The sequence below is a fragment of the Phodopus roborovskii genome, unplaced genomic scaffold (assembly GCF_943737965.1).
Source record: "Phodopus roborovskii unplaced genomic scaffold, PHOROB, whole genome shotgun sequence".
NCBI classification, from domain to species: Eukaryota; Metazoa; Chordata; class Mammalia; order Rodentia; family Cricetidae; genus Phodopus; species Phodopus roborovskii.
In genome coordinates, this window is record NW_026126459.1 from 8,077,429 (window position 1) to 8,091,768 (window position 14,340).

Sequence of the window (14,340 nt, forward strand, 5' to 3'; positions counted from 1 at the left end):
AGCTATCTATTCTTCTAAGAGCTCATGCTCCTCACAGGCAGAGCAATAGCTAGAAGCTGGCAGAGCTGGCAGCTGCAGCAGAGGTGTGAGTTCTGTGCTCCAATATGCAAGGATGCCAGGAGCCAATAGGCTACCATCCTGCCCCTAAGCTAGAAGGCCTGTCTGGATGCCTATGGTAGATGTAGCCTTGCCTCTTTGCCTCTGGTCCCCCTTGCTCTGTGGACCTCCAGCTACCCTTCAACCAACAGACCTGTCTCTGACATCATTGAGGAAGTCACCAGAGGGTAACTTATTTCCCTAAACTGAGGCAATTCAGGGTACCCTGGGAGCCCTAGCAAGGCCCTACCAACTCCCAGGAGCCATGGCAGCCCTTCAGGGTAGAGGCTCAGGACAGCTGCATTGTGGGCATGTTACCACTATGAATATAGCCCCCAAGCCCTTCCCAGGTGTGTGTGACCTTCATACTCTAAACCCAAGAAAGTGCAGCCTGCCTTTACCTGTGCGTGTTACTTTTAAACCAATGCACATGAGGCTCAGAGAGGTAGCTCAATGAGTAAGAATACTGGCTGCTCTCCCAGAGGGCTTAGGTCTGATTCTCAGCATCCACATGGCAGCTCAGAACCACCCATAACTCTACTTCTAGGGGATCTAATGTCCTCTTTTGGTCTTGTAGGACACCAGGCATACATGTGGGACACATATACATACATGCAGGTAAAATACTCATACATGTAAAATAAATAAATCTAAAAAATACTTAAATAAAACAAAGCACAGACAGAGCACCTGTCTAGCCTCAGGGCTGCAGCTAGTCTGACACCAGAGTGATTGATGTACCATGTGACTCAAGTAAGACACTCCCCACAGGAGGGCTGCCAATAGAGTATCAATAACCCATTCTTCTCATGGCCCACCCCAGGGGAAACCTGTCCATTCTGCCAGTTCTAAAGTCCCATGATCCTGGCCTCCCTTTGAGTCTTAGGGGCTAGTGAGGGACACTTACTGCTTATGGGAACATCCAGCAGAATCTGCATTTGCTGTTGTTCCCTACAAGTCAAGGGTAGGCTCTATGAGGTGCTGGGTCCAGTTCATATCTCCTAGATCATGTAAGCTTCCTGAGGCACCACTGTATCTTATCTATTGGTCTCAACTAGCAGGCTCAAGGCAGGCTTGCTGCAGCCATATGACTCTCGTGCGTGCATGCGTGTGTGTGTGTGTGTGTGTGTGTGTGTGTGTGTGTGTGTGTGTGTGCCAGATGGAGGCAGTATACTTCTAAGGCACAGATTTCCCCCACAGCCTGCTCTCTGCCGTGACACTTGGGCTGAATGAAAAGGCACTTCTTAATTACTTTATTAATGAAGATCACAAACAGGCTCTTCTCATCACCGAGACATGGAAGAGCAGATTGCACAGTTGCAAAAAAAAATATTGCTATGAATGTGGATAATCATAGAGCTAATTCTGCTTACATAACCTCACCCTTCATTATGCAATCCTCTGTGTAACATTAAAAAAAAAAAACCAACTGCCTATAAAGGTTGAATTTTAAAATGGCTGAGCAACAGATGTGCCAAAGAAAACGTGTCCCATAAAAGCTTGCATTTACACACAGCAGTGGCCATGAAGTCATGACACAGGCAGGTGACTGCCCATTTGATGTGCACTGTGAGCAGTCACACATGGGACCTGAACACATGCACATCCATCACTTGGATTTTCTGAGAGTCAGATGCTTCGTGCTATGTTGCATATATTTCAGGACTTTTGAGCACCACCGACCAGAGGCAAAGGACTTGGTAAGGGCTATGGGACATGTCCTGCAGATGACCCAGAACCTTGTGCTAGCTAGAATGGGAGGAATTCTCTATGGAGCCATCTTGGAGAGTTGATGGCTTAAACAGTCACTCCTCAGAATGAAAAGTGGCCAACTTTCCATGCTGGTGCCCATTGGGCACATTTAGTAAATACTGACAGAGCTGCAGGCTATGAGGCAGCCTGTGCCAGGCCACTTCCTCTGCTGTCCTGGCTATAGTGCTTTAGCTCTGTGGAGAGCCATAGGACACAGGCTCCATTTGTCCCCACTGGAGTTCTTCATTGTTCCAGCCCGTGGCAAGGTTTCCATACTGAGTCTTGTGGGTGACACGTTTCTGCCCCAGCCAATCCTCTTTCCTAAGCTGCAGGCCATGCTCAGGCAGCCTCTCCATCTTGAGGCACTCTGTCCAGACATCACCCAGTTGATATCTACACAGGGTATCTGGGTTTCACTCTGCCATCAGTGATGACAGGAGCGACCTCATTTCCTGTTAATGAAGAACAGGAGTGACGGCCTACAGCCTGGCTTCTGTTTCAGAGTTCTTGGTTAGGTTTGAATACTGGCACACAGCACGATACTGTAAACCATTCTTTTATACAAGTCCCAACATAGGGCCCTGTCAGAACTGAGCATAAACCAGCTCCCAGGTGGGGCCTTCTGGCTGGTCTCCACACCTGCTGGTTGTCTTCCACACCCGTTGGTCTCCACATCTGCTGGTCACCACAGAACTTCTGACTTGGCAGCTTTCCTACTGTACTCTTCTACCATAACAGAACATCCACCAGGTTTCTTCAGATCCCAAGAAATTGCTTTTGGATTTAAGTCAGCTGAGTCCCACCTGATGGGATGAGGCCTTAGATGCCTCAGAATGCCAGTGTGGCTCCAGGGGAGGCCCTGCCCTGCCCCACCCCACCCTGTGGGCCCTGGACAGGCTGAAGTCTTAGTTTTTTCCCATGTAAGTGGCACATTCTCAGCTCCTTCCAAAAGCTCTGCTCATGAATACCCTTCCCCTACCCTCAGCTTCTTGGGTTCAATGGCTGCCAGTTTAGACTCAGCTGAAGTGTACTGTCCTAGAGCTGCTGCATGGACACAGGGGCAAATCTGCCTTTTGGCTGGGAACTTCAGGAGCCAGATAGAGCCTCTGTGTGACTGAAGGTGAGCACACCTCAGCAGCTCCCCGGAGTCTATTCACGCAGGCTGCTCCTGGGAGCTCAAGCTCACAGCTCCAGAGCTGGTTTCAGTGGGCAGCAGTCCTTTGTTTGTCAACCCTGATAAGCAGCCTGATCCCTGTGTGCCAGGTCTGGCAACGAGAAGGGACCATGTGTGACCCATCTGCTAGGCGAGCACCCACAGAGATGCTGAAGCTGCCCCTGAAAGCTGGCTGAGCCTTCCTCACTTCCTGGGAAGGAGATGTCCTCGAGAGCCAGGTACACTGTGGAGTTTGGGTAAAGAGGGGGATATGGAGGAGCTTGAGCACTGAGATTTGGGGTCAGTTTATTAATTTATCTCCATAACATAAACCACATCCTTCCAGGCTAGGAAGTGCCCTTCATAGGCTCAAGTAAGTGTTGAGTGAATAATGGATGCTGAAAGCCTTTCCTGGCTGGATCTGTTGTATTCTCCAATTGTCTGGTTTTCAGAAGACCCACACCACTTTCCTCTTTGTTCTGGCAGAATCATTTGGACACATCCACACTCCTTGAGCTGGAAGGCATCATGTGGGCCCAAGCTACTCCAGAGGTCCCAGGCCCTGTTTACACTGCCTCCCTTACATTATCAGTCAGCCCTGTCTCACTGTGTTTCTGGGTACAAGCTAGTGTTGGGATAGCTGGAGGAGGCTGTTGATGCCCTGAGAACTCCTGAGGGGGCCTCTGCACTGCTCATAGTCCTCCGCCCCCCCCCCTTGCAAAAGTGCAGAGCTGGCTTGTTTTCATCTGCAGCTCTGGAAGAAGCTGCAGGGAGCAGAAAGCTATGGGATAAAGAGGCCACATCCAGTCTACATGCCTGCTGTCTGCTCTCCTTGAGCTCACCTGAACAAGCAGACCTTTCTAATCTGGATTTCCATTGGGCTAGCTGTTCTGCCTGCAGATGCCTTGTGTTCTCCACATGCACTGCACAGTGCCCTGCACTGTCCCTGGTGGACCCCAGGTCCATGGCTAAGTGTGTGGGCTGCTCTGTCCGTCACATCCTGGGAGCGGCTGTCTTTTCATACTATCTCACTTCCAGGCTGGTACTGGACTCCTCAACCCTTATCTCCTTCCTTCCTGTCTCCTTCTGGAGAGCACACAGTCTCCTCCTGCTTAGAACCAAGAGCCTCTGTTGGCCTCTGAGCTCCAGGTTGGCCTCCTGCAATTCCCTTCCTCCTTGCAGCCCAGGAGGTTTCTAGAATGTGGGTCTGTCCAGATTGTTTTCCTACTGGTCTCTTGGTCCTCAGGACAAGGTTGACTGCAACCAGGCATTCATGCAATTCAGTTGTCATTGAGTGGCCACAACACTTCCTTTCTGAAAGCCCTACTATCTTCCAGCAGCAGCTGTCCTGAAAAGTGACACCCACTCGGTGGTTCCCCTCGTTCATCCTTCTGCAGGACCTCTGTGTCCCACCCTGCTATTCCAAGAATATCCAGACCAACTGCTGGGTCAGTGGTGGCGGCTCCTAACTCTAGCAGCTTCTGTGGCAGCACCTAGATATGGCTCTTGTGGTGGTGGAGACAGTTTTATGATCTGTAAGAGATGCCCTGATTTGCTCTGAACCCTGACACTGGGGTGAAATTTGGGGATCACTGTTGTAGCTCTCCTTCCTCAGCTTTTCCTCTGGCTCCTGGTCCCCAAGGAACATTGTGATCCCCTTAGGCTTCCAAACCTTCTGACATGTTTGTGTCTGTTCCTTGAATGCAATCCGAATTTCTGCCTTCATCCGATACTTAAGGCACACAGTCCTGGATACTCCTGCACTTGAATGGCCCCTTCTTGAGGATATATCCCACGGGCAGACACCACCAAGAGCTCTCTACCTTTCCCCCATGAACACATGAAGTACCAGCCTCCCAGATAGTAGTAACTCCAAGCTGCATTTGTCAGTTAGGCAGAAAACAGACCACCCAATTCTACTCAATCTGCATTTAAATCTTCCACCGTGGGCAGGTGAAAAGCTGAAAAAAGGAATACAGCATTCAATGAGCATGACCCCAAGTGGACTTGCGATGCTGGTGCATACATCTTGGGGACCTGAGGGTGAACATGTACTGAAGAAAGAGGTCATTCAAAGCTGGAACCAGAGGTCATAGCTCACTGTACTGTAAGCTCAGAGCACACTACAATGTTAGCATCCTGGAAAGTAAGGCATCAACACAGGGGCCTGGTTCAAATCAGCTAAGCCTAAAATGATTTGAAAAATGGCTCTTGCATCAGATCCTATTCCAGTTTAAGAGCCCCCCTCCCCACCCCAGAAAAATGCTCCAAGTTGTCAAGGTTTGCTGATTTCCTCGATAAACAGCTTGTGAGCATAGACTGCCACCCCCTAGGCATGGGCAGACTGCCTTCACCTTTGTCATCTATGCTGAAGGAGTTCCCTGATTGTTGGTGGGACTGTGATTTTTTTCTCTGCTGCAGAGAAACCAGGAGCTTGAACTATGACTATTTAAACATCTCCACTCAGTACTGCTGCTGGGGACTACCCAGTTCTTCAGAGGCCTGAGGACCAGCGTGTACACCCACAACCACAGCTACTTTCTACCAGGAATGAGGACACAGGACACAGGATCAGATGCAGCCAAAAAGAAAAACCCATCCCAGCTCATTTGCCCTGAAACCCTGGTGGAAACTGCACTGAATTGGCCAGACACACAGATCCCCCCCCCCCTCCACCACTGCAGATGCACTTACTTTTGCCAAAGCTTCTCAAATTCCCTCGGGGTGAGGGGGATGTCAAAGCCATACAGTGCATTCTTGATGTCCCTTCGCCGGAGAATGCCATTGCCCTCATTGTCTGTTTCTATGAAATTCTACAATGGAAGATGGTATTCAGTCACAAGAAGAACAGAGAACTGTCGACAGCTTCTGGAACACTCTAAAGTACTTCTCTGTGTGTTTAGTGTTTTTGTTTCTGAGGTGGGGAATGTTGGGATATGGAGGTGTGAGAGGCCAGAGGATAAGCTCAGGTGCCATGCCTCAGGCAATGCCTGCCTCAGTTTTTGTGACTGAGATATGGGGCTCACTGATTCAGCCCCAGGAAAGACTGCAAACCCCAGGGACCCTTCCTGTCTTCACCCCCCCCCCCCGGCAAGCAATGAGATTACCAACATGGGCCACCATGTCTGGCTTTTTAAAATGTGGGTCCTAGAGATCAAACTCAGGCCTAGACCAGTTTGGTTTCAAACTCCTAGACACTCACCTGCCTCTGCTTCCTGAGTGCTGGGATTAAAGGTGTGCACTACATCTGTTACTCGGATTATCAGCTGAGCTATCTCCCCAACCTCTAATGTTTTTTTAATGGAACTTGGAAAAATGGTTTTAAAACACTCTTCAAGAACATGGCGTTGCCCACTAGCCAGACAGGATGTATCTGTGAGGACTGGAGGGCAGTTCAGCAGAGTGGCACCTGCCTCCCATTCACTAAGACCTGAATTCAACCTCACCCACAACAACAACAACAACAAAAAGAAATGATTAAGGTGCATTTTCCCAAGTTACAGCAAATAGAAAGGTGTAGAACTGGAGCCAGGACAGACAAACTGACTGCTAGTCAGATGAGGTGTTCAGAGGCTCTGTGGGAGGAGTGGAGGGCAGATCTGGAGCTGCAGGGCAGTGAGGTAAAGGTGGACTTGAAAATGAAATACAGGGACACCTGGTCACCATGCAGAGGAGAAGGTGGGCATGCCTCCCATAAAGTGCACAGCTGGACCTGAACTGTTGATTCCTCCAGGAGAATGGGAGAAGGTCTTCACCAGAATCACAGCAGGGCAGAACAAAAGGACCCCAGGAAGCATTTCGCAGGATGCCGGATTAGTGAAAAGATGAGCACTCTCATTAATCAGCAACAAAGGAGATCATCGTACACCCGCTGGGATGGAAAGCTCCCATGTGGGGGCACAGTGCTGCAGGTGGGAGTGAAGGGGGGGACACAATACCCAAAATGTGTCCTGTCTGGTCTTTGCAGAAGAGTGCTGGCTGCCAGCATGATAGTATTCTTCCCCTCCATCCAAATGAAGGCTGCATGGTAATTCCTTTAATTCTCTTTAAATGACATATTTGCATTCTACATGTCCCACCTCAGAGGAATCACGGCTTAAATATAACCAAGCTAACAGCAGTGGGTTCTACCTTAGGACTGGTATGCAGGAGTCCTGGAAGGCAGTGCACTGTCCCAAAAGCATTTGGACACCTGAGCAAATAAGCACCACCGGCGGTTAGCTGTGTAAGAGGAGTGAGGCCCAAGGGCAAGCCGCTGCCTATTGCTGGAGACACACAGGTGCAACTTGTCAGAGCAGAGATGTGTGCACAGAAACCCCAAGATGCCAGGAAGACAGAAGGACCCTTCCTCCCTCATGCTGTGAGCCTAGCATTTAGACAACGTGGGACAAGTCAACTTCAGATCCATCACTTCTGAGGGCAAGCATGTACCAGCAAACTGAACCAACCACTGGTAGGAACTGGATGCCTTGGCTATGTGGGATTCACTGTACAAGGCAGGGTCAATGCTTGAAAATCCGCCACTGTGATCCATCACATGGACAGAGGGGAAAACAGTCACTTGATCATCTCAACCACTGCAGAAGCACGTGACAAAACCTGACCCTCACTGATGACAATACCTCTCAGCAAACCAGGATCAGGAGGGAGCATCCTTAACCAGACAAGAGACAGCTAGAACAACCACAGAGCTGGCAACTGTACCTGGCCATGAGGACCCAGGGGTTGCCCACCAAGAGCAGAATTGCCACAGGAGGAGGAAATGGGCAACTCTTAGAGAGCAGGGAGGAGGGAGAGAAAGGAGGGTACAGCCTGCCTCTTTGGGCCACAGCCAGTACTGAGGACACTGTGGGGAGAAGTAAGCCTAGGCTTGAGAGAATCCAACAGAGCTCTGCACTAAGCAGGAGCCAAAAAAAGAGCCAATGGGAGGGCAAATGACCTTACAAGGCCCTCAGAAACAGTGAGAAGACACTCTAGCATGCAATCATGACCCTCCTTTTCTAGAGCGAGGCCACTGTGTCCTTGTTGACTCCACATTCTAGAGTCAGGAAGAACCTACCCTAATCATTCTGTCCTACTGTCCCGTGGTTTAGCTGTCACTGTCATTGTCAGTGACACAACTTATGAGCTTGCTCATGGGGGTCACATGCCTTGGAAGCACACTTTCTGTCACCCTTTCAAGATGGGATAAAACAGCTCTTCAGATGCCTGCTGGTGGCTGTGCAAAATCGCTGGTGACACTCTCTCAGATTTTCCCCTAGATGATGTTTTTAGGTTGGTGCTCTTCATGAAATTAAAATGATTAATTCTTGAAAGATATACTATCTTAGATGAATAAAACAAATTAAACATTTGAAAATCATAAAATTAATCTGTCTCCCCCTGCCTTCCTCTCAGCAGTAGCTGAGGCTGACCTTGAACTCCTGATTCCCTTACCTCCACCTTCCTAGAGCTGAAATGGCAAGCGTGAGCCACTGTACCTGAGTTTTCTTTTGGTGTTCTGAGACACGGTCTTCTATGTCGTCTCAGTCTGCCAGTGAACTCACAGTGGTCTCACCACTTTGGCTTCAAAAATGCTAGGCTGACAGGCACATGCCACCATGAGCAACTTCTTTCCTCTGTATCTCTGTGTGCATATTCACATCCCACAGTGCATGTGTGGAGGTCAAAGGACCACTTGCAAGAGTCAGTTCTCCCCTTCTACTACAAGGGTTCTGGGTATTGAACTCAGGTCTTCTGGCTTTGCAGCAAGTTCCTCTACCTGTTGAGCCATCTTACCAGCCCTTTATTGTATCTTTAAGCATCTTTGATAACATTAATGTTTCAAAAATAGAATGCCTTCTTAGGTTTCACTTTCCTTAGTTGTTAAAAGTATATAGTCTTTATAGCTATACATCTCTAGTATTCAACAATAATAGAAATATCCAAATAACTTTATAATTGCAGTCAATGATGGTGTTTTGATCAGAGACAAAGCCAAGACCATTCAGAGTATTGGGGAAAGTCTTTGAAGAGAGGCAGGGGCCAACATCATGGGTACCTGGTGCTATCTCCCTTTCTCTGCATGGCTCTGCCTCCCTTCCCCTTCCTTACCTTGGACAGGTCCGCCCATCTGGTTTTGGCTTTGATGGTGAGGTACTGATGGGCCTGCTCACAGGCTAGCTCGGAATCTGCAACTTTCTGTTTATATCTTAAAAGAATAAACAACTGTGTTTAGAAGTGATAGGCTTAGGATCTTCCCAAGGGCCCCCCATCCTCACCCTCGGTGCATCAAAGATACCATGAAAGTCTGTGATTTCACATCTAGACTAACAGTTCTTACAACACATTATTTCTCCCAGCTGCATGGCAGGGGGTCTTTGGGAACTTTATTTTCAGATTTAAGAAAAATCATTTTTTCCCTAGCATATGAAGCTCACAGGGTCTGTTTCTTCCCTGGGGGTTTGGGAAAGCAGAATATATGTATAATACTACATTAAGTGTCTTAGGAAGGGAGCAGCTAGCAATGTTTCTTTCTGATTTTGCAAGTTCAGGTAGAAGAACAGACTTAAGTCAGCAAAGGTGCAATTAGCAAGCATGGAGGTCCCTCCCCAGCCCCAGCTACTTCTCCTTTTCAAGACTTCTTTTATCATTTCTAAATATGCTGTGTATATATGGGAAGGACACAGTAAGTACGCGAGTGTAGATGCCCTCAGAAGAGCTGGGCTGCAGGCAGTTGTGAGCATTGGTGGGAATTGAACATGGGGCCTCTGTAAGAGCAGGGCATATTCCCAACAGCTGAGACACCCCCATGCCCACCACCACTAATTTTCAAGGCTTAAGTTTATAGGATTAACAGATTATCACAATTCTATTGTATTTACTTACAGATGAGGGACACTTAAGAGAGCTTAAAAAGACCTTGTGCTGCTGGCCCTGGACAGGTCTGCCTGAGGCACAGTGGTGGCTATGGCTGGAGAGGGAGCTGTCCTGTCTACCAGATCAGGAAACTATGAACAACTGAGGCCTTTGGCCTCCAGGACCCATGCCTTGCCCTGGGCCCTTTCTACCTGCCTCCTGGTTTGACCCCTTCTTGCCTTTCCCATTTAATATTTCTGGTATCCCTGGCTACACCCCCTCTACCCACAGAGCAATTCTGTGAATGACTGGCCTCACCCATGTTTCTTCGCCATTTCTCTCCAACTGCCTACTGGACTCCTCAGAATCACGGAACTTCAAGGGTGGGAAAGGATCCGCTGTTCAGCCACCCAGGTCCCTGTGGCTGTGGCATCTGTGGGGGACCTGGTAAGGCTGTCAGGATCCTGTGATTTTTTTTTTCTCCACTGGCTTGGAAGGATGGAATCCCAGTGAGGTGCTGAGGAGCAGAGGCCTCCCGGGGTGACCCCACACTGTGCAGAGCAGTAGATTTGGGTGGCCTTGCCCTCTGTGACTCCATTCTTGAGAGCAGCGTTCTGGCCTGAGTTTCTTTAAGCACTGGGATGGAACAAGGCTGCATCTTGTTTACACAAGTAAACAACTGCCATCTGCCAGCACAGCGGGAGCCACAAACTGGTAAATAATTTATCTGTGCCAATAAATAACAGCCTGTGCATAGGTGGGACCCTATCAGGAATGCCAGGTATGGGAGCTTATCTGCCCTGCCAGACATAGCCCCTCACCTTGGCCAATCAAAGAAGGAGTACCTTAAGATGAGACGGGGCGGGCAAGAGACCCACCACCTGGTCACCCAGGAAAACTGTTATGGGGAAGGACCCCATCTCTGTCCCTGGACTCCAGCTTAGGTACAGATTCTCATGCAGTGACACATAGTTCACTTTCAATTGTCACTCAGAAGAAGGTGCCATGCTGACCTGCACTTGGCAACTTTGTGCTCTGGATAGCCTTGTGCTGGAGGCTATAGAATTCTGAGCTGTCTCCTACAGACACATCCTCTACATCTGCATGGGATCCTGGCCTCCAGTACAGCCCTTTGAACTCTAGCCCTTTTGAAGACACTCTGTAGCCTGTATATATAGATGACTGACTGGGGGCTGAGAGTTACTGAGACTAAAATATATAAGCTGGGCATGGTGGTATATGCCTCAGCTCTCAGGAGTAGAGAGAGGAAAATTGTGTGAGTTCTCAGGCCAGCTTGGGCTATGCAAAGAGACTTTGTCTCAAGTCAATAAAACCAAAAACCTATATGAAAAATGAGTGGATGACAAGATCTTGTGTCATCAATGACCACAGGAATCAAATGAAATGAGAAGTACTTGGTAAAACTAAGGCAGCTTGTAAACTCAGGACCACTAATAGATTGTGGTAGCATGGGAAGATACAAGCTTGCTGACCATTATAGATACTGATTGCTCACAGGGACATTCCCTGCTGTCACCTTTAGATTCTTAATTCAGAGAACTTTCCTGGACCTTGGGACACAGACTCCCTCAGCCCTATCACATCCCCCCAAGCAGCTGTACACCACCCTGCTGCTCTTTCAGGTTCTAGGCCTCCATCATCACATAGCTACCCAGGTTCAGGCTTTTATAGTCATGCCTCCTCTCCCTGTAGATTGATCCTGTTTCTGCCTGGCCTCTTCCAGCAATGACCCATTCCTTTCTTGTCCCTTGACTCCTTAGATTCTGACAATTGTCACACTAGCCTTCCTCCAGTCAACCACAGCAAACATGTACAGGCCTGGCACCTTCAGTCTACATCCTCAAGGAGCAGACACTATGACTTAATACATACGCCAGACAAAAGTAATCAAATTACCTCAGAGACAGTTGTCTCCAGAAATGGAGGGAAGGCTTAAGCAGGGAATAGCTCACAAGTACTGTGAAGGCTCAGGGAACCCCTGGGCCTTGAGAGGCCTAGATGCAATTCTTGTCATCCCCCCTCCTCCATCTCTCCTTTTCCCTCTCTCTCTTTTCTCATATCACACTAAAGGCTCAAGCCTAAGATTTTCTAGTCAGAAATTAGTCCCTCAGCAGGAGAGAGCAGGTAGAGTCAGAGAGGGGAGTGATCTAGGAGAAGGGCCCCACACTGATGTCAGAAGTCCAGATCTATCTCTGATGTCAGCTGGTGGTCTAGCAGTGGCTCTGGGAGTTGACACTGCCACTTGGCCTGAGCCTGGGTACATAGCAGTGCCCCTGGAGGAATGCTGTAATGGCTTGTATAGCTGAATGAATCCAGTAGCTCCAGGAGGAAGGTCAGGGCTCTCAGGCTAAAGAGACAAAGGGAGTCAACTGCCTACTGAGACAGGCTGACCAGTAAACAAGCATGGAGGAGTCTAACAGGCCCAGAGTATCATAATGAAATGCTGCATTTGCCCAGGATATGACTCAACATTCTATTATTAACCAAAAAATAAATAAAAATAAAAAAGAAAATCTCAAAAACTATCAAGGTAAAAGATACACCCATGAGTGAAATACTGAAACTGTGAGATCCTACAGTGTCTGGTAGCCCAAAGACTTGCCCAGGAGAAAAGGGTGAGCCTGCAGAAGGCTGGGTACATGCACATTCTAAGTAAAGAAACAGGGGAGGAAGGCGGGTGGGAGGTGGAAGAAGAGAGTCCCAGCATCAGTATCAGGCAGCTTACACAACTGCCTGCAATTCTAGCTTCAGGGGACCCAACACCCTGCTCTCTTCCATGGGCACCCACACACATGTAGCATACATAGAGGTAAATATTTTAAGAAGAGAGCTGATAATCTCCCCAGCAGAGAGGGATGCTGACAGGCATCCTCATGAACTTGTCCTAGTTTCTCATTGCAGAGCCCAGAGTTCCATTGTGCCTTTAAGAGGTCTCTACCACCCCTCTATGGCTTTGGGTTACTGTTTATGCCCAACTCTCAGATGATTATGGACTAGAGGTGAGACAGGAAGGAGCTTCAATGCAATTGGACAGAGGTAGACCAGCCAGCCCTATGGGGGACACAGCTCACAGGAGCCAAATTGCACACACACATTGAATGGCATTTTTAAAGGCAAATGGAGACCTGGCAGGCTCACTGTGTTGATCCCCTTGGGCCTAAAAAGGCCCGGACATAAGGTCTAGTGGACCTTTCTGAGCCTGGCTAGAGTTTGGCAACCTGTCTTTGGCTTATCACTTCCACATAGAAGTGACTCAGCAAAACTGCCTCTGCCCAGCTACTGAGGCTTGGCAAAATATCATTGGCCCTTACATCTCACCCCATCCAGAAGTCCCACCCTCTTTCTCAACGCTATACAAGTACCTGCCTTCTCAGGAGCTATACAAGTCTCCTGCCTCAGTGTGTTTCCAGTGACTAGGAGTGGGGTCTGGGTGGTAAACACTCTCCATCCCACTCAGCCCCAAGGAGGGACCACAAAGGGAAAACCTGTGTTTGTAACAATGAAGCAAACAAGAGGCTATCTCTTTCACAGAGCAACAAACTCTCAAAGTCAAGGGGCAGTGAAGGTCTGTAGCACGCTGGGCCCAACCAAGGGGACAGACGGTTTCTAGAAACAGGTGGCTTTGTGGAAAGGGCAAGGCTGCCAGGAGACACCAGTGCTCCTCCCTACCCTCTACCTCTCCTGTGGTCCTTAGGGACACATCACTAGCTCTTCTCTGAGACCCAGTTCCTTCCTCTCTAAGGCCAGACGGATATGCCTCCTGATAGGGCCCATGATGTCTCATGGATCACAGTGCTGATCTGTCCAGGACGACAGTACTCTCTAAAGCCATGTCATGCTCCTGGTCTCAGAGATGTCTCTCCCAGACTCCTGGTTCATATGCCACTAGGATCCAGCCTCTACTCCCTGAGTTCATCCTCCACTCTGGGGGATACATTCTGATCCCTTCATCCCATAGCACATAAAATGTACCTAGCTGCTGGAAAAGGAAACTGCTACCTGTGTGGGGCTGCTTCATGCTCTGGCCCCATGACTCCTCCCTACCACATCCCAGCTGCACCTCCACCGGCATCTTCTGAATGTGCCTGGTGCTTCTGCTCTGTGATTTCTGCCAATGTTGTCCTCTGGCCTTGAACCACCATCTATCAATGGAACGAGCCAAGACCCAGGCAAGTGACCCACTTCTTCTGGACACCTGTGTGGACCCTCCCTGTGCTCCAGTGTGGCACTTTACTTCTGTGTCGTCTCATCTTCCAGCCTCAGCTCCTGATGCAGCAGTGAACCCTGTTCACATCTGTACCACTAAGGCTCAGAACAGTGCCCAGCACTGAGCTAGTCCTTTGAACAGATGTGAACAAGACAAAGTCTATGATGTGTTGACATTTTCTATACTCATTCTGTACACATTCTCAAAGTACTCTTTGGAAGTATTTTTATTATTATTCTTTAAAATTATACATCTGTGTGAGCAGGTGTCTGTG

General features: G+C 48.8%; 1 protein-coding gene across 1 annotated transcript in view; it reads right to left on the minus strand.

Annotated features, from left to right (window-relative positions):
• The window catches only part of Efcab6 (EF-hand calcium binding domain 6), a 170,281-nt gene that overhangs the window by 41,465 nt on the left and 114,476 nt on the right, over positions 1-14,340 (minus strand). Inside the window, exons 19-20 of the mRNA XM_051189518.1 lie at positions 9,095-9,191; positions 5,696-5,814 (exon numbers count right to left, since the gene is read on the minus strand). Of these exons, the coding sequence (XP_051045475.1) occupies positions 5,696-5,814; positions 9,095-9,191 (216 nt within the window). The remainder of the gene's footprint in view (positions 1-5,695; positions 5,815-9,094; positions 9,192-14,340) is intronic.